Source organism: Lissotriton helveticus, chromosome 6, assembly GCF_964261635.1.
Source record: "Lissotriton helveticus chromosome 6, aLisHel1.1, whole genome shotgun sequence".
NCBI lineage: Eukaryota > Metazoa > Chordata > Amphibia > Caudata > Salamandridae > Lissotriton > Lissotriton helveticus.
In genome coordinates this window covers 1,888,748,050-1,888,768,387 of record NC_136067.1, presented here as the reverse complement: position 1 = coordinate 1,888,768,387, position 20,338 = coordinate 1,888,748,050, and the positions used below count along the sequence as shown (strand labels likewise).

Sequence of the window (20,338 nt, the reverse complement as noted above, 5' to 3'; positions counted from 1 at the left end):
CCTGAAAGAGTGTAGCATAGACACGCTAAAAGCAAACAAGCACTGGCAAAATCCACAAATCTCACCTTTATAATTCCTTGACAATGTTTGTCTATACAGCATTATTTTAAAAAAGTTCAAGAAAAATAACATCTCAAAATAATGCAGGGCTACGGACAGATGGAAGGCACTGTTGGGGGGAGATAGTGAGGACATCATTGAAGAGCCCCAATAAAGACTGCCGAATCCTGGTGCACTGTAATGTCATAATTTATTATACTTTAAAAACGAATGACAAATGTGTTGTAGAATTCGCCATTTTCCCCAAATTTTCTTGAGGGGAGAACCCCCTGCCCAGCCCCAAACCCACTTTTAGTGGTCAGGCTCACCGCTGAGCTCTCTATGCACTGTATGGGGGCTGGTCTGACACCATTTGCCAGGGCTGCTTTTGGGTCCCAGTCCGGTCCTGGGAGGAGATATATACTTATGACTCTTTAGAGACTCCAAAAGAAGACTTTGAAATTGAGGATGATATATATTTATTTGCTTCTAAACAAAAACATTCCCTCTCTGAACCTTACTGGAGACACAGGTCCAGATAACCTCCAGACCATGCAAAGGCACACAAATGATGGACGGAATGCGGAATTGGTGGGTCTAGTTGTTTTCCATAGTTTTCCAAGGGATATTAACATGTGAAAGTTGGAAGGGGGCAATTATAAAAGCTATACACGTGGCCAGAGATTCAATAGGACCGAACAGAAAGCAGATGTTTAAAATGTTTGCCGAGTCGCCTGAAAAAGTCAATGGTCCTTGCTATAGGAGTACATTTAAATGCAACAGCCTGGTCTTATTCAGCTTGGGTTTATACTTTATGCACTTGGGTAAGGCTCGGCAATGCACATCAATACTAAACTGCAGCTCCATATGGACAGCAAATAAGAAAATAAAAAGTTGAAAATGGGCAAAAATTATGAGAACAATTCTATCTTGGATATGTAGTGTGAGCCACTTAAATCTACATTGCCATACTCCAACACTAACCCAATCGTAGTCAGAAATAAAAGCCCTGATACAACAAGGTTCTAGGCAAAATGATTATTCTTATTTAATTTGTACAAGTCCAATCTTGTTTTTAGGAGAGTCTTGGTTAGGAGTTTCTGTATATCCATTTTTTTTAACAGTACACAGAGTCCAGAGAGAAGACTGGGTTTATTAGAAAAGGGTTAAAAAAGAATTTTCATTATATTAGAAATGATTACTATTCAGAAAAACAGGGGAAATCATATTTGTGGCATGACAGCTAAATGTAAGTGAAGTACTTATATTATTAGACGGTCTTATTTTATGGCAAATAAGGAGGTGAATCCTGGTATAAGAATGAAATTGGATGTGAAATTTTTTATTTCAAGTGCTGGTTTTAGATGTCATTTTTGCTTTAGGGAGGTATTTAATCACAGCAATCAAGTTCTTAGATGATATTGAAAGTGATTGTATGTAATTTTATTGCTCACTTTTGTTTTTATTTTTTTTACTGGATTAAATATGTAATTTTGTAAATTGTTGGTTTGTTGTTTAAAGACTATGGTCTTAATACACTAAATTTGGTTGATTTTAGTAACAGCTCTGTTCTACCTCTCTAGAACACATGGACACCCACCCGCTCAGTATGCTGCCAATAAGGCTCCAGATTGCTAAATGGGCATGAGAAGCCTAAATGTAGATGTGGGCAGTGTCTAAGTTGCCATCAAGTTACGCATTGGCCCAGAGTCTACAACAAGCCAGCTATCCAGTCAGTGTCTTACAATGCGAGACATGGACAAGCCAATAGGTCTCGAGAGTTATTGATTTAAAAAGTATTAAGATATAGTAAACACTGCATTTTGATGGGAGTTTAGGGCTGTTTTATATAGAGAATTGGATAGGTAGTGGTTGATAATAAAGTGGATAATGGGTAGTGTGATAGTAAATACATATTTATAGTGGAAAGGACGGCTTAATTTAAAATTTATGAAATAATTTAATCTAAATTGATGAAAATTGTGATTTTTGTGCAAATTATTTAACGTGCACATGTAAAAAAGTTTAATGAAATTTCATCTGTAACATAGCAAGTGAAGAAGAGAGGTGCGAAGCGCACTATCCATTTAGTTTCCTTTGAGAGAAGAAAGTGTGTGTGTGTATATAACCGGCAAGCAAGCCCCTGGCTGTGAAAACAAGTGTGCTTGAACTAAGAATGAATGCTATTTGTTTTTAAGTACAGCAAAAATTGTGTCAGTGAAGCTCATTTTTTGGCACAATAAAGGCTAAAACAAAACTTGGGTTGTGGGTGAAGTGCAGTCGCAAATAATGTTTAAGGATGCCTAACTTAAAAAATTAAAGGCAGCATTGTTCGAGGTGGAATACAGGTAAATTTAAAGCTGAATGTAAATGTTGCCCTCTTGGTCACTTTTTGGATACCTATTAGCTAAAAGAAGTGATGGGTAACATTTTCCCATTTTTGCAGTCACAACTATTGTTAAAAGCTGTCTAACAAAAGCATTGTTCGAGGGGAATATAACTGTGGTTGAGGTGCAGTAGAAAATATTGTTTAAAGCCATCTAACAAAATAATTTGAAGGCAACATTGTTCCAGGTGGAATTAAGGTAATTTAACAACCCCTCACATGCAATGTCTGTTTTGTTTGAGATGACAAAATGAGCTTCACATACTGCTTTCACTTGCAATGCTAAGGGAAGGGGACTAGATTAACCTTTTTTACATGTCAACGTTAATTACTTTGAACCACAATCACAAGAAGATGTGGCACATCTGGGATGTGAATGGGGCTTCTTAGCTTCAAAGGCTATAGCTCTAGACATAAGGAAATACTGGCCTTTGAAGCTGCAAAACCAGTAAAAGTCCAGAGTCAGCATTGAAAGAACTATAGGAATATGCTTCCTATGGACATCAGTGCTGCCAAATCACTTGCCTCATTTAGAAAAGGCCTTAACGCCTTAACCGCGGCAGCAATTCTGCCGCGGTGCGGGCGTTCTAATGGGTGGGCGAGGCTGCGACGCCCAACGGTCGTGCGCCGCACCAGGGAGGGTGTGCTCCACCGTTTCCTCTAGGGCGCGCGCGCCTGCGCACCGCTCCTGACGCCAACGCACACCACCTCGCGTGCAGCGCGCGCACAGTCAGGACGTCGCGCCGGCCGCTTTGAAGAAGCGAGCGGCGCGAATGCGGTGGCGGCGGAGCGGTCGTGAGGAGTGCAGGTAAGGAGGCGGGGGCTGGTGGAGCTTGTGGGAGCGCGGGGCAGACTCTGGCCTTTGTTTAAGTATTGCTGTTAATCAGAGCCCCTTCACGGGCTCTGATTAACAGCAATACTTAAACAAAAGGCCACAGTCTGCCCCACGCTTTACTAATAAAAGCGTAGACAGTTTCCAAACACACGCTGTGTTTAGAAACTGTCTACGCTTTTGTTAGTAATGCGCGGGGCAGACTGTGGCCTTTTGTTTAAGTATTGCTGTTAATCAGAGCCTGTGAAGGGGCTCTGATTAACAGCAATACTTAAACAAAAGGCCACAGTCTGCCCCCGCGTCCTCACAGCACACAAGAGCTGTGACGCAGAAGGAAGAAGGGCACAAAAAAACAAAACAAGTGGAACAGAGGGCAGAAGGGCACAAAAACTGAGTGGGAAAGGAGTGGAACAGAGTTCATAAAGGCACAAAACACGAGTAGAACAGAGGGTAGAAAGGCACAAAAACAAGTAGAACATAGGGCAGAAGCGCACAAAAAACGAGTGGAACAGAGGGCAGAAGGACAAAAAACAAGGGGAAAACGAGTGGAACAAAGGGCAGAAAGGCACAAAAAACGAGTGGAACAGAGGGCAGAGGGGCACAAAAACGAGGGGAAAACGAGTGGAACAGAGGGCAGAACGGGCACAAAAACGAGTGGAACAGAGGTCAGAAAGGCACAAAAAACGAGTGGAACAGAGGGCAGAAGGGCACAAAAAACGAGTGGAACAGAGGGCAGAAGGGCACAAAAAACGAGGGGAAACGAGTGGAACAGAGGTCAGAAAGGCACAAAAACGAGTGGAACAGAGGTCAGAAAGGCACAAAAAACGAGTGGAACAGAGGGCAGAAGGGCACAAAAAACGAGTGGAACAGAGGGCAGAAGGGCACAAAAAACGAGGGGAAACGAGTGGAACAGAGGTTAGAAAGGCACAAAAAACGAGTACAACAGAGGGCAGAAGGGCACAAAAAACGAGTGGAACAAATAGCAGAAAGGCACAAAAAACGAGTGGAACAGAGGGCAAAAGGGCACAAAAAACGAGAGGGAAACGAGTGGAACAGAGGTCAGAAAGGCACAAAAAACAAGTGGAACAGAGGGCAGAAGGGCACAAAAAACGAGTGGAACAGAGGGCAGAAGGGCACAAAAATCGAGGGGAAAACGAGTGGAACAGAGCGCAAAAAGGCACAAAAAAACAAGTGGAACAGAGGGCAGAACGGGCCAGTTTAACCAATTCATGCCATGGCGTGCTTATCCAATTTGCAAACTGCCCTTATTGTGGTGCTGTATGTGTGAAAATGCACCATCTTTTCACTTTTTAAAGTAAACGTTTTGAGTGCCATTTGGCGCCGCAGACACATGCGGTTTGGTTCCTGGCGCACATAGCCATGGTTGCAGCGCACAGAGACCCTCCACTGCCGCACACAGAGGGAAAAAAATTAGATGGAAGATTGGTGTGCTCCAGTCGGCCGTTGAGCACGGAAGGGGTTAAAGCTTGGCTATTTCAAAACTAGTTTTCCCTCATATCTCAGGGCTCATGTTTCAGGTTTAGCGCCAAGACACCTTCGGGTATTCGTGCGCTGAATAAGTTATATTAATATATAATAACATTTCTTTTATCTCAAAGGAAATGGAATGCAACAGAGTGTGTATAACCGGCAAGCAGTTCTACAAATGTGATAACTATTGCCTGAGGTCAGCGTAAACAAACGCTCATGTACAAGGTCCCCTCGCAGTCACACATTAAACACAAACTCAGTAAAATGAAAATTGTTTACAAAAAAAACACAGTAAGGATATGGTCTAGATGCAGTTGCAAACAGTGGTGAAAGTTAAATAAACAAGCGGTCAGAGGACAGGAGTGAGCAGACGACAGAGCAAGAAACAAAATATGCACTCTAGAGTAGCTCAACAAAATGAAAAACATCGCTCCCAAAAGTGCAAGCAGTGAAGGGACACAAGTACTTGAGGGTTACATGCAAGAGGGAAGTGCCGACCACAGAGCTGACCAGCAGGAAGCAAGTAATTGAGAGTGGCTTTAAAGCCCGCCGATTGTAAGTAATGGAGGGGCTCCAAGTCCATTAACAGTAAACAAAATGTCTCTAAGAGACAGCACATGCGCTTTCGATGCGAGACCTAAAAATGGCAGATATATTAGCACAATACAGTCACTGTGCAATTATTCACCAAAGACTCAACGAGAGTTTTACAACTTACCTTTTAATTTGTAGTGTTTATCACAAACTAACCAGACTTAAAATCAGGCAGGCCTAAAAAATGCAAGCCCACTCTCTTCCCCTGTGATTAGTAGCTGCAGCCAAGCTGCTTCAGTAATCTGGTACCATAGAGGGCAACAGTACACTTTTTGCAAGGTTTCTTTTCTAACAGTTTGGTCCTTAGTAACAGACCTATATCACTTTCTGACACTCCCTTTTAGACAAAGGTTAAAGATGGGTACTGGTGTTTGAGTTTACTGAAAGTGACAAGATCAGTCAATGTTCTCCTACCTTGATAAACACGACTTTTGACCTGAAAGTAAAAAAAAAGAAAAAGATACAATCACTAGGTTAATTAAATCATGGCAGAACCTTGACAACTGACATAGCTTTATATTTTCAATAATAAACAAACACTGAGAAGCAGAGACCAGATAAAAGAGGCTTGACCATTGACAAATAGAACATTTGCTAATGTTTGTTAACTGTGCAAAGAATAACACAGTCAATAAGAACTCCTGGGTTAATGCCCTAGATCAGGGCTAGAGTTTGACAAAAATCGGCAGATGGACCACGTAAGAGAGCTCATGAACACTACAAGACAACCGTGACAATAGTCAACGGCTGATAGTAAATGCAAGGCATCTCTAAACTTTTTCTTAATCTACTTTTACTGCTACACCATTATCCATGCTATTTCAAAAACAAATCATCTTCTTTGTACATCCCAGAATTTTTTTCATTATTTCAAATCCTCGGTAGCTGTTGCAACACTTTTGCTATGATGATGTATATTTATAATATTTGGCTGAAGAAACTATTTGTGCCACCTTATCTTCCTTTCTTCAGCAACTTCAAAGTATGGCCAGTAGTTTACACCAACTGAAAAATCATTGGTACTCGTACATTTTATCCTTTAAGAATAGATCATATCTGAATATCTTGTTATTTTGCCAGTGTTCACAGGCTTCACCACTGGAGTCTGCCTTAAGTGGATATTTGGTTTGAATTTAGAACTATCAAGGAAACTGTTAGAAATTGGGGTACTGGTTTACTGGGGTGTAAGCACAGGTGAAGCAGCAACCACAATTCTTTTTTTTTTTTTTAAAGGTTTTTATTCGTTTAGGCACAAAGTAGGGTTAACACATACATATCAGTATTCATCCTTGTTTGCAAACACAGACTGATCAGGGATCAGCAAATTAATGTAACATATCTGGACATCTATAATGCAAATCCATCCCCGCTACCCAGCCGCCCCACCCCCCTGCAGCATAAGGCCTCATTACAAGGCGGCAACCACAATTCTAGTCAGGGTAAGGCACAAGCAAACCCCAAATTAGCCTGTGCTGAACCCCCTGGTAGCTTGGCACAGAGCAGTCAGGCTTAACTTAGAGGTAATTTGCATAGTATTTGTGAAACACTTCAGACAGTGAAAACACCACACAAACAGGATCCCACAACCCGGTTTGAAGAATAGAGATTAATTTAATAAATAAAACAAGACCAAAATAACAACAATCCAATCAGTAGAACCGGAAATATTCAATTATAAAGCTTTAGGGTAAAAGAGCTGCAAAAAGCACATAGCGTCAACTGTGGATATCTGGTCGACCTGGACCTCAAATGAAGGCCAACCACGACAGAACGCAATCCAGCAACAGTGACCCAGTTTGGCCAGCTGAGCAAAGTACCATTAATCCTGGTTGCGAAGCATTGCATGGATCCCTGTCGCTGTGCAGCCGAAGCGTCCATGGGTTCCAAGATGTGGTTAGGCTGCGGTGTGAGGTCCAGTTGTGTTGTCATCGAGGATCCAGTCACCAGGGCTTGCTATGTGGAGTCCGCCGGAGATGTGGCACGCAGCTGGTGACGCGTCAGTTCAGAGGAACTACAAGGCTACGATGAGGAGTATGGCATCATTGTCGAGGCTGCCGTCAACAAGCGATGTGACGACTGGGACACATGTAAACTTCACATACGGAGTGAAATCGATTTTTCACTTGCACTGTGCATGTGAGGACTGGGATCAGGGATGCGCCACGCCGCTGTAGTGATGCATCTGTTCCAAGGACGGCAGAGGCAATGCAGGGCTTTGCCACTGGTCCAATCTACGCAGCAGCAGCGATGTGGCAGTTCTACTTGGAGATACATCACCCAGCTTGGTAGATGTGTTGGATTCGCTGGTAAGCACCTTAGACTAACTTCCAAGGGTCCAGGACTGGTGTGACATCACTTGGCAGGGTAGACTCACAGATGGGAGAGCCCAGGCGCAAGGTTGTTGGAAGCCTGTTCAGATCAGGCAACCAGTCAACTAGCCCTTGGAGTCCCTCTGCATTCTGGGTTCAAGACACACAGGTCCAGTCCTTCTCACCCAGACAAGAAGGCGGCAGGGCAGCACAACAGGGCAGCACAGCAGTTCCTTCTGGGCAGCAGAGTGGCAGTCCTTCTTCCTGGCAGAGTATCCACAGGTCCACAAGTACACTGAAGTGGTGGTGTCCAAGGTCCTCCTTTAATACACAATTGTGTATTAAAGCATCTTGAGACATGTCTTTGAAGTGCACTGATGATCTGCCTTCCTTGCCCCGGCTCTAGACTAACTACAGGGGGTATGTAGCCCTTTATGTGGAGACAGGACACAGCCTAATCATGTGCAAGTAGGGCTGGACCCAGCTCCTCCCGCCCATCCTGCCAAGGATGATCCGTTCAGTCACATCTAAGCTGCCATTGTGTGTGGCTGTCTAGGAGAAATACACAAAGCCTAACTGCCAATTACACCCAGGCATGTGACCAGAAAGCGGCTGCAGGCACCAAATAGCTAAGCAAGAAAATGTCAACTAACTAAAAGTGACAATTTCAGAACTGCTATTTAAAATCAGACTTCACCATAAGTTAGGATTATAAATTAGAATTCCAGACGCCGAACATGAGTCAATTATCTCTTCCCATTTAGAACTTACACTTATAAAATGTAACAAGCATTTGCAATGCCATAGGTCTCACATTTGCAAGAGTTTGAGCTATTGCCATTGCAAATGACGAGGCCTTTTTATTTATGTGTTCTGTAAACCTGTCAGCGTTGCGTAAACATGCACTTTGTACTTCTAGTCATTGGTTACGAGAAGCAAGGATGGCAGTAACTGCGCTTCTTTTACTACCAGCCTTGCTCCTAGTAAGTAAGGACTATAAGTACAGAGTGCGTGTTTACGCACCGCTTGCAGGTTTTTAAAACACAAATAAAAAGCGCTGTCCTTTACAATGCAAATAGCTCACACTCTCGCAAATGCGAGATCTATTGCATTGCACATGCATGTTTTTCGATGATGCTAAACAGCACCAGCAAAATGCATTGCAAAGGCAAGACCAACTGGCTTTGCCAACAGTTATTTCATTCTTGTTTTTCTCTGCTGCAGACCTAACCAGGAGGGCATAGATGCGCTTTACAGTGAGCAATGATGCAAAATGACCCTTTCCGTTTACAGAGTTACAGCAATATTTTCTCGAGGTACAGCCTTACGTGAAATGGGGAAATGCATACACGGCCATATCGATTATACTAACATTATATACAGATGTGCATGTCACAGAGGTTTTTAATGTTGTTTAAATAGATACTTGCTGTCAGGTAGGGAGTATTGGTATTACTTTATTTTTTTTTTTTAAAAGGGGGTTGGCTGTAATTGCATTTCTCAGCAGGGTGTAAATGCTTATAATGGGAGCGTACCGGACCTTTTCCGTAGCAAACAGCCCAGTATTCTGATATTATGAGTGCCAAGACTTCCTTATTTCCATTTAGGCTTGATGTCTCAACGGCCCACTCAACAGATCCCCAGGGTAGACAGAGTCAGCCGTGTTTTACAGCCAACTGGCATATTCATGTTGGGGCTCTGAGGCCCATGCTTAAAATGGAAAACTTGAAGGCTTTTTATGCAAAGTTATGTTGTACAAAAAAAAATAAGCATTAGTCAGGATAAAAAAAGTTTAAACGTGAAGTGACACGTAGACTTGCCCCCACAAAACCCCCTGAGAAGACAATGCCTGTCCTACCCTCTAAGTAACCAACCCCCAAACCCCATAACTCACACAACCTCAGGACGTCCTCATGTGGTGGCTGGAACCCTCTAGCCCACTTTTATTTAAGTCCCACAGTCAGGCTATCCCCGACGCCCCACTACCCCATTCCAGTCACTGAACTACAGATCACCAATAAGTCTTTCAGTATCGGTTTATTGTTTGTAACACAGATGTGTAGCTTTCAATGACAAAGTGTGTTGTCTTGTGTGTTCTCTCGTGATATAGATAGCTTTGTGTGATTATACCCAATTTCTTTTTATGAACTGTTTGAATAACTGTGTCAGAATTTACTAGGCTCTATTAGTATATTTGTGATCCCATTTTTATATATTGGATTGTTTTTAACGTAGCAGTGTATCTGCACTTTTTATGCATATGATGTTATATACCATCAATAAATAGATTAACTTTTGACTTTTGCGTATTTTGAACTTAGGCTTACTGTAACATCTTCTTCGTGTGCATGGCAAATGAGAAGTGATGTAAATTAGTGTGGTTCTGATTAGGGCAACACGTTGGAGTGATTAGTAGTACCATAACCAATAGTCCTGAGAATTAAACCCAAAGGATTTCTTCTCTCGTATAGGGACATTTGAACCCTATTCCTTTGGTCTAAGAGGTCCCTCTCATTTGTCTATAATTCTTCTCCACAGCCCAGGGGTGACAGGTGCAGAGGTATCTTTAGGCATCTGGTTTTCCTTCACAGGAGCAGTTGTGAGAGAGGGGCCTGCGTGCAGGGGCTGTAGGCAACATGGGCGTGGGGGGTCCATGAAAGGCAAAACCACAGTGGACTCGGTCTCTTGAGGGCTGTGGGATCATGCCGACATCGGTGGCCCACTTCAACACAGGCTTGGAGTGATGCAAGCAGTGGTGTCTTTAGGCGTTGTGTTTTGGCAGTATTGAGGTCCTCTCGGGTCTCCTGGCTTTCCTGCAGAGTGCAGGGATGCAGGTCCGCTACTTCATGAGAGTTCTTGGTTCCTGGGTGAAGTACTGGTAGGTTGACCAGGCTATGGAGACGCAACAGCTGCATGACAAGTTGTCTTTTGGTGCAACTGTCAAAGTCAGCAAGCAGGCCTGCAGGGTTGGCACCAAGTGACTTGATGGGTTTTCAGTTGTTGCTCTTTGTGAATCTTAACTTCAGTCTTCTTCTTCCAGGTAGGCAGGATCTGTTTTTAGAGTGCCAGGTAGTCCCCTAAATATTGAATTCAGGGAAGTGTAGGGTAGTAGCCAATGGCCTTGAGGTCGCTATGCCCCCAATTTGACCACTTCATGTGGTAAGTGGGCCTAACTCTCACCCAGAATTCTTAGCTTTGCCAACACAAAGATAGCTAACTCTGAAAAGTCTAGGCCACCTCAGATTCGGCCACTTTAGGGTGGTACTAGCCTGAGGGTGGGCACGCTTACCTGACTAGCTAATTTTCCCATCTGTCCAGGTCCCAAAAGGACACTGAACAAAGAGGGCAGTTCCTCTTCTGTGAGGGACACCAGACTCAAATTTCAAAGGTGGTAGCTTCTTTGAAGCTCCACTGCCTTGGAATGTTAATGAGCAGGTCATCCTGTGGGAGGAAGGGTTATCTCCCTCTTCCCGAGCAGGCTTTGTTTCTGACCTCTTGAGAGCAAAGACTCTCACCCTTGGGAGTCAAGCACTTGTCTATGGTGGCAGGCTGGCAGAATCCAGTCAGCCAACACACCAGGGGCTGGTAGGTTTTCAGGGGGCACCTCTAAGGTGCCCTCTGTGTGCATGCATTAATAAATCCACCACTGGAATCAGTGTGCCCTTATTAATACGAGATGTTTGATATCAAACATCCCTATTTTCAGTGAACCCATCATGTAGCTGGGGAACTCGTTTTCACCAGTGTCCAGCACATGTTTTAAAATGGCTTCCCTGGTCACTTGCACTGGCAGTAATGGAACTAACTGACCAGCACTGGGGCATATCTGCTCATGCAGCTATGCCCTCATATGTAATATAAAGCACGCTGCCTTAGGGCTGTAAGGCCTGCTGTAGGGGCGACTTACAAATACTACATGCAGTGTTAAGGGACATGGCACGCAGAAATGTTGTGTTTTCCCTTTGGTTTGCACCAAAACACGCAGCCTGTAATGGCAGTCTTGTATGAGTTAGGTGAGGGGTCTCTTAGGCGTGTTGTAGCCCTGAGAGACCCTTCTTTAGTGCCTCATGCCGTAGGTACCAGGGGTACTATTAAGTAGTGACTTGCAGAGATTGCTAAATGTTTTGCCAATTGGGGGGAATCAATTGTACAGTTTTGGGAAAGAGATATGGCATTAGGGATCTGAATAGCTGGAACCCAGTGCACATCCAGTCAAAATTACATCAAATAGCAGGTTAAAAGTGGGGGTGACTATGTCAAAAAGGTGCACTTGCCTACAAATAGGAGCTTGTACGTAAATTTAATACGCAAATTGGGTATCAGCCAATTTTGTCATGCTTTCGTGAAAAAGCATAAGCACTTTAGCACTGGTTAGTAGTCCTAAGGCCCGCAAAAATAAATTCAGCAAAAACGGGAGGCTCGAAGGCAAGGATACTAGGTCTAACAGAAACGTACAAGGGTAGTATCTTTTAACTGTTTTCATCCCCTAATTATACTTATTGATACTTTTATGGTGCTTTATACTGACAATATTAATCTCCAAGTGATTCAGCACATAACAAGCTTTGTTCTGTCTGTGAGTCATGAAACTGCCAGACATATGGGTCAAATCAATAGCTACGAACAAAATTCCAAGCTTGCTTAAATGAGTACCTTTCAGTGATTTTATGAAGGCTTAAGACTGGTTAACATTCATTGCCCCAATAATATTCAGCACAGCTTGACGAGTCAAAGATCAGCCCCTCATGTCATATGTATGGATCGTCTCTTGAGAGTACCCCACTACCAATGATGAGTGTTAGTTGTCATGCAATGTAGGCAGTAAATGGTGCGCAGATCAACATGATTCTCTGACTAAATGTCAAATACTGAACCAGACCATGAGCTGGGTGAAGTGGTGAACATTCCTGGTATTTGTTAAGATTCATGAAGTTGCCATTAGAGCAGCTGTAAACAACAGCCTGAGCTTATATCCATAGTCTAGTCATGAACTTACCTATGCTTGCCATATATATATTAGGCCACGATTTCTCCGGGAAAAGAGTAGTAAGGTAAAAAAAAGCCTGATGTGAAAGTGAGACTTGTTTTTTAAAGATCAGTCAGATTTTATTTTTATTCTTTATTTTCAATGACAGATTAGATAAATGGTGAGATTATTATTTTTAACCAGCAGTACCTTTCAGGATTTATATTGCAGTTTACAAATCTCAAGCCTGCAATAATTGACTTTTGGAAGTCAGCAAGTTATATGGGGCAATGCAGTAGTTCATTTTCAAGCTCAAGCTCCAACTGCAATCAACTCTTTTGTGAAACAGTTTTTAATTTTTCATCCAAATTCAATAACATCAGCGATACTGCTAGAGCAAGCTTCGCATCGCGACTTGCTCAAGTCAAGAACCTCGCTCGTGTGTAATCAATTAATAAATTTGTACGTCTTACTAATCTTTATTTCATGTATGAACGTAATAGATGAAGCTTGCACATGTGTATTTCTAATACGATTAATTCGAGTCTATAAAATGGCCGCCGCTTTGAAATAGCTTCTGCGCATGCGTCAGTCACACTCACGTGCCCTGACGTGTTTGCAGGCTTGGAGGGAAAAGATGCGCATGCGTAATACATAGCTTCGGTAATAACGTGGTACTGCTCGTGCAGTTGCTCTTGTGCCTGTGTATATGTAGCTAACGTTTACACTGCATAGTATATTTTTATAGTGATAAGTTGAAAGTACAAAACAAATGATGTGTTTTCATACCGTTATTTTTATGTATTAATTTGTTCTCGCTTACTTTTCATGTACCGCGGGAAATGGGGGTCTGACTGAGCCGAAAGCCATCTTGGATGTCCTTTCTGCGCAGGACCGTCTGTCTGGGGAAATGTCAACCTTGGTTGGTGGAACTCAGCCAGCTGGCAGGGATGGGCAAGATGCTCCTGAGAAACTGACCTGCGAACCCAGCAGGACGGAGTCATGTGTCCCTATTCTGAAACAATGTTATAATGTCATTGTATTTCCCTGGACTTTCTCATGAGAACCCCAATCTCGCTAGGCGGTACCCAGAGATGCAAAGTAGGCATCCAAATAGTGTGTTCTGATTGGTGTGTTACCCAAATCCTACCTTAGGACCAATCCAAATTGAGGGATTCTGACACTTTGCAACATTGGGGGGTGGTACACCGTCCCAAAACAGTATAACTACCCTGGGTTCACCTAGGGAAATTGTCCGACTTGTCTGGTTTAGCTGACCTGTCACTGACCCAACGCACTCAATAGGTGACTGAAGATACCGAGAGCTGCGGAGCACTCTGTCCGAAATTGACCATAGACTAAGGTTTTACTAAACCTTAAAGTGCTGGCGGAGCACTTTGCTGGGAGTTCGCTGACCCAATCGGGGTCTTGATCGATAGCTGCAGAGAGGGTGGAGCGCAGGCGTTGCTTCCGAACTGCGGGTGCCGGTCCTGTCCTGAGGGTCCTGTCCGAGAGGTCCTGTCCTGATTCCTAATCTGAGGGTTTCCTGTCCTGGGTGTCCCTTCTGCACCTGCTGTCCTTTGAGGGGTATCCTTCCTTGAGGGTTTCCTGTCCTTAACTGACCCGTGGCCAGGGTTTGGTTTCCACACCAGTCTAGGTAAATATTTCTCTGAAAACTCTGAAACCTTGCACCTTCCTATATTTCGGTCTTTTGCTTTAATAAAGACATACCTTTTGCATATGTTTATTTTCCATGCCTTTCCGCAACCATTGAATCATAAAGTCATTGCATATTTTCATAACGTGTTCTCATGTTGCCTTACCTGTTAGAAATCATATTTTGCATTGCAGTTTGTCATTTCCTGATATGGTCTAGGACTTCCTTACTTAAATTGTCTAAAGAACTTTTGCCTTAACCCCTTCGACGCTCATGACGAGCTCAGCTCGTCATGAGGTACACCTCTCGTACGCTCATGACGAGCTGAGCTCGTCATGAACAATGGGAATCAACAAATCTCAGCACAGGAGGGGAATACCATCAGCATTGATGTGGTTAAATCATAGCGTGTCTCTCTCCCTGGACTCTCCTAGTTGTATAAATGTCCCAACTCCTGTCTCATTGTTCTGAGATAAACCTGGAATACCAGTCCTAGTCTAAGTCTGCCCTATCTTTAGTGATTCATCTTAAACATTCTAATTTCTGATCCTTCATTTAAGTGTCCCGGTTTTCCACTAGTTTATAAATGGTTGCACTGACTTATTTGCTAGTTAGCTATGTACTTTCTGTTATTCTGATTATCGATTGCCTAATTACTGTGAATTTGATTATTTCTGAAATTTACTAAATTAGATAAAGACTTTAAAACTTCCAGTTGTCCTTGGTCATTTTACAAGGATTTTGAATGTTATTTGGGTTGTTATTTTGCTGCCTTTCCTTTTACAGCTAGCTCCCTGATCCATTGTGGTCATAGGTACCCGTGTCGGTGGATGGTAAGTCGTGTACGCTGAGGAATAACAGTAGGGAATTTCACACAAATTGGTAGTAGAGCGTGAAGTCACCTGATCGATGTATATGGTGAATTGAAATATATGGGCCCGAAGCCGGAAGCGGCGAAATTATTGGTCGGGTGACCTCGCGCGCTCTATCAGTTTTTATGGTAGCAGAGGATGGTTAGGGACTAGTTAAAGGTTGGGCAGGATTAGTTAGACTAGTTGAGTCGGTAGCTGCTAGTATATTAATGCTGCTACAAGAGCGGCCATTCCGAGGGACCTGATCACTCTCTTGAAATGTGTTGCTTTTAAAATTTATGAATTGTCTAAAAATTGTTATTTGTGTTCTTATATTGTTATATGTATTAATTCATGCGTTTGTAAAACGTCTCGTTAGGTGTTGTCAGAACTCCCCGGGGAATTGAATAGGCAAGTGGTGAATAGAATCCATTGCCTTGAGGTCGCAGGCTCAAGGAAAGTTAGGTGCAGGTTAGGTACAGCCAGGAAGCACTAACTAGGGTTTTTCCTGAATACATGTGTGAATAAATGTTAGTAACGAGGTTCATTGGCAAAATTCCAATAGTGGCGTAACCTAGCAAGGGTCACATCGGAAGAGTAGCAGGTTCATCGGAGCTTGAGTGAAAGCAAAGGGGTCCGCTGGGAAACCTTAGACTCGGATATATCCCGGAAAGAGTGGATGGGTCTAGGGAAGTAACAGGTTCACTGATGCTAGAGTGAAGGGTAGGCAGAAGAGATCTACTCGTAGCGTGTGAAAAGTAAATGGAAGTAGTTTACTTGCAGTAAAAGAACTCTTTTCTGTCTAGACACTTGAGCACTGTGGCGAATGTGTATTCGTTGTAAAATAACTAAGCACTAGCACTTTAGAAAGAAAGAAGGTTTCCATTACCTTGTGAAGGGAGGGAGTCAGTCGCGAAGCGTCTCTGACGTCACTCCGTGCCGCGCTGGGATTGGTAGAAACAGCGGGCGGGTAGCGGGGCTGGAATTGTAAAGGAGGGGTGAGCGCCGAAAGCGTGAGAACTGTCTCGAGAAAAGGCCGCGCACCCATTGGCCGAAAACATTTGAACGCGTGCACCCATTGGTCGCACGAAATTACAAGACGCATTCTGATTGGAGGTAATTTGTAAACAAAGTTAAGCGTATAAATCGTATGTGGCACTCGTATTTTCCAGAGACTAGACCAGATCCAAGAAGCCAAGGGTTTGAAAGGGATCAGTGGAAGGCTAATAGATACGATATTATGTACGGAACTAAGAGAAAAATGTCCCTTGTAAAAAAGGTAAAGAATTACTTCAAAAAGGACAAGCCGATTCAAACTAGAGAGGGCATTGTTATTCCACCACCAAATACTCCCGCCTCTTTCATGATGTTTGACAGAGGGTACAATACGTGTGTGTGGTTAGAAAATTGGGTGAAGTACACGAAAGACGACGGAATAATGGCCTTTCCGTTAGAAGGTACCTTTAATGGTAGGATCCTATTCAATTTAAGAACCCGAATGAATGAATTACATCCCAGACCGAGATTAACGCAGTATGAGGCATTAGAGGAATGGGAGATTGAGGCTTTCCAAAGAGAGAAGCCCCGAATGGACAAAGGGCTGACAAAGTATTACCCAAAACTGAGACAGGAATCCCGAGATAAAAAGATGAAACAATGGAGACAGAGCATGATTGTTGAGGGACTGTTTCCCATGATGCCAGCAGAAGATCCTCCCGGGGGGGGGGGAAAGAACAGAAAAGACTAAACATTGGGGGCCCCTGGGAGAATCAGATGACGAACTGTTAGATGACATGTGCATGAGAAGTCCGCCTCCTTATAATGAGGGACACCGACCTTCGAGTGCAGGAGATATTCCCCGGAGACCTCTACAAAGGGAAGAGGTCAGGTCCGCAAGTGTAGGAGGGGATTATCTAATTCCTCCTTATACTGAGAATCTGGGAACAATAGAAACCAGAAGTATATACCCAAGGAGACCAATGGGTGGGGAAACGGGATATTCACGGGAAGGAGATTTTTTCCCTCGTCCCCCTTATGGAGGAGAGGTGAGGTCCGTAGGTTCAGGAATGCCGTTGTTACAGCCCCAGAGTGAGGAAGATCCGAGAATTCTAGGCACAGGAAGTTTGTTTCCGAAGCCTAACTATGGCGGAGGGCCGAGTGAGACTCATCCCACTGCCCCGAGTTATGCTACCATTCTGACCCCGCAGGTGTTACATGGAAACTCCTTGGACAGGTTATTAGAAGAGAAAGAGCGAGAAGCGCTGGGAAATCAGAGAGCTGAAATAATACGGAAAATGTCACAGCTAAACGCAAGTCCTGAAGCCTTGACGATCCCAGTAACAATCGGACCAGTGGTTCCGTTGTACGGGGACCGTCAAGGGACTCCAAAAACTCACGTAATTACCCCTGTCATTGCACCGACCAGACCAGAACCCCTAATTATAGATGATCAGACCAGTGAGTGCGAGTCGGAGGTCTCGCTGCTGGATCTACCCATTAGGAAGACTGGGAAAAGGATCCCGAAGCCGCACACGTTTAGTACGAGGGCAATTCAGATGGAATCGACCTCGGGTACTAGGAGTGTCACATTGGTGACTCCTGAAGAAATCGAAAGATGGAGTCAGGAATTGGAAAAGCAAACGTCCCCAACGAAACCTTTAGATCTTTACAAGCTGAGAATAGAAATAGAGGAATTGATGGCAGGGAACGTAGGATTAGACAGATTAAATACCTACTCCGAAGACGAAATGCTGTTTATCTGCAAAAGTCTCACCCGAAATGCCCGAGTACTTCATGAAAAACTGACAGACACTGCTGCTAGCATGGGTATAGATATTTCAAGATCGAAACCGCTGCAAAAACCATATAGAGCAGATTTCTCAGACAAAGATTTGGAAAACTTGAATGCTTCAGGAAAGAAAGCACAGGTCAAGGAACTATTGTCAGTATTGCAAAAATGGGGAGATGTGGAAAGGTGGAAAGCTAGATGGGCCAAGAAAAAGGATGAGGCCAGGACTAGGCAGGCAACTCCCGAATTTTTGCTAAAGGAAGCTGAAAAACCAGAGCAGTTATGCCCTATGCGCGAAGTACCAGGTGGAAAGTATGTGCACGTTCCATGGTCCAGACAGGATATTGTGTCCTTTACTAACGATTTCCCCAAATTGCGCGAAAAGCCAGTAGACTGGTACAGGCAGGTGGAAAGGTTCGTAAAGGTGCAAAAATGCCTGTGGAAAGACCTGGATGGGTTTTTCGACATTGTAGTCCCGGTAGATCTGTGGACCGAGTGTAAAATAGCCATAGCTTGGCCTAGTGAAGAATACCCGAGGGATGGCAACACAGGGGAACCATCGAAAGAAGTGATGAAAAAATATGAACAAGTAATACAGCATTTGAAAATAAAAGTGCCCGCAAAGGAAACTGATTGGACCAAGATAGATAGAACAACGCAGGAAAGAGACGAGACAGTGCACTCCTTTTATGAAAGGCTGTTGCAGGTGTTCAAAACATACAGCGGTATAGACAACATCGAGATGAAGGATATGACACATTTTATTTACAGGTTTGTAAATGGTTTAAGACCCGAAATTTGTCAGTGGATAAAAGATAACAAAATCTGTTGGCATACAAAAAAGATGGATGAGGTCCTACGGTACGCCAAGTACTGTGAGGATGAGATGGCAGAAAAGAAAAAGGCTCTCAAGGAGAAGGTTATGTGGGCTCAAGTGAAGCTCGCAGAACAGCAGAAAAAACAATTAAGTAAAATGGCCAAAACTACTCAGAACCAAGGTCCTGGGGGTGGGGGAGGAGGCAAGCCCCGGCCCAAAATGAGCAGGGAGGAAGCAATGAAGAAATTTTCCTGCCACCAGTGCGGGGAAATTGGACACTGGCGGAACGAGTGTCCTTATCTGCCCGATGATAACTCCCAAACACCTGATTTAACTCCACAGACGCAGAAGGAAAGACCCAGAAAGACCCAACCACAGGTAAAAACGATTCAGTTGCCTCGAGCACCAAAGCAAGTATTTAAGGGAAAATCCATGCAGGGTGATGACGTAGAGGTCTGGGAAAGCAATGAGAACAGAAATACAGCAACTTCGCAGTATTTACTAAACGATACCTTCCTTTGTGATGACCAGTACTGACGGGGCCTGAGAGGGGAGGACGAGGAGTGCGTACTTGGCGCCTCCTTGCCGGTAGACCAGTCCGGACCATACATTGAAGGAAAGGTTGACGGAAATGATGTCACTTTTCTGTTGGACACTGGCGCTACCCGTTCTACTGTGAGAACAGTGGACGTTACAAACCTACCCCTCTCGGGAGAAGCCATCCAAGTAGTAGGTGTATCTAATCAATTGATTAGTACTCCTGTTACCGAGCCCATGGAAATCTCAATTGGAAACTTTAAAGAAATGCATAGATTTGTCGTTTGTGACACCAGTCCAGTGAACTTACTGGGACGTGATTTGCTGTGCAAAATGTATGTATGTATGTATGTATAACACACTTGTAAAGCGCTTGCTGTCACCCAACGGGCATCCTGGCGCTGAGATCTAACAGGTCCTGAAGCACAATCAAGAGAAGGATCAGAAAGGAATTATCCTTACCTGGGGAATAAATGAGTTTTTAAAAGTTTTTTAAAAGAAAGGAGGTCTCCCACACATCTAAGCGATAGTGGCAAGTCGTTCCACAATTTGGATGCCGTGAACCCAAAAGAGCGGCCACCCATTCGCTTTCTCTGGAATTTGGGAACAACCGCCAAGTAGGCGGAGGCAGACCGGAGAGCTCTAGCGGGGATGTACCATGTGAACATCTCCCGCAGGGGCAACGGTCCAGAATCATGTAGGGCCCGGAAAACCAAACAGAGCGCCTTAAATTCAATCCGTTGAAGGATAGGAAGCCAGTGTAAATCTCTGAGAGCTGCGGAGGAGGAATCAAAACGGCGTCGGGAGAGTGCTAACTTAGCCGCAAAGTTCTGCACTCTTTGCAACTTACCTATCGCCGTGACCGGTGCCCCCAGAAGTAGTGCATTGCAGTAATCCAGTCTGCTAAGGATAATGCTGCGCACTACTTCTGGTCTGGCATTAACAGGGAGCAAAGGAAGGATCTTCCTGAGAGAGCGCAAAAGGCCCATGCAGGTGGATACTGTTTTATCAATGAAACCGTCCAATTGAAGACTTGGTTCCATTGTCACACCTAGATTCCGAACCGAGGTT

General features: G+C 43.9%; 1 protein-coding gene across 2 annotated transcripts in view; it reads right to left on the bottom strand.

Moving 5' to 3' along the window:
- Positions 1 to 20,338, bottom strand: part of MIA3 (MIA SH3 domain ER export factor 3) — a 353,545-nt gene that overhangs the window by 153,513 nt on the left and 179,694 nt on the right. For both annotated transcript variants that reach the window (XM_078649820.1, XM_078649821.1), the window contains exon 9: positions 5,757 to 5,778. In XM_078649820.1, coding sequence (XP_078505946.1) covers positions 5,757 to 5,778 — 22 coding nt within the window. The remainder of the gene's footprint in view (positions 1 to 5,756; positions 5,779 to 20,338) is intronic.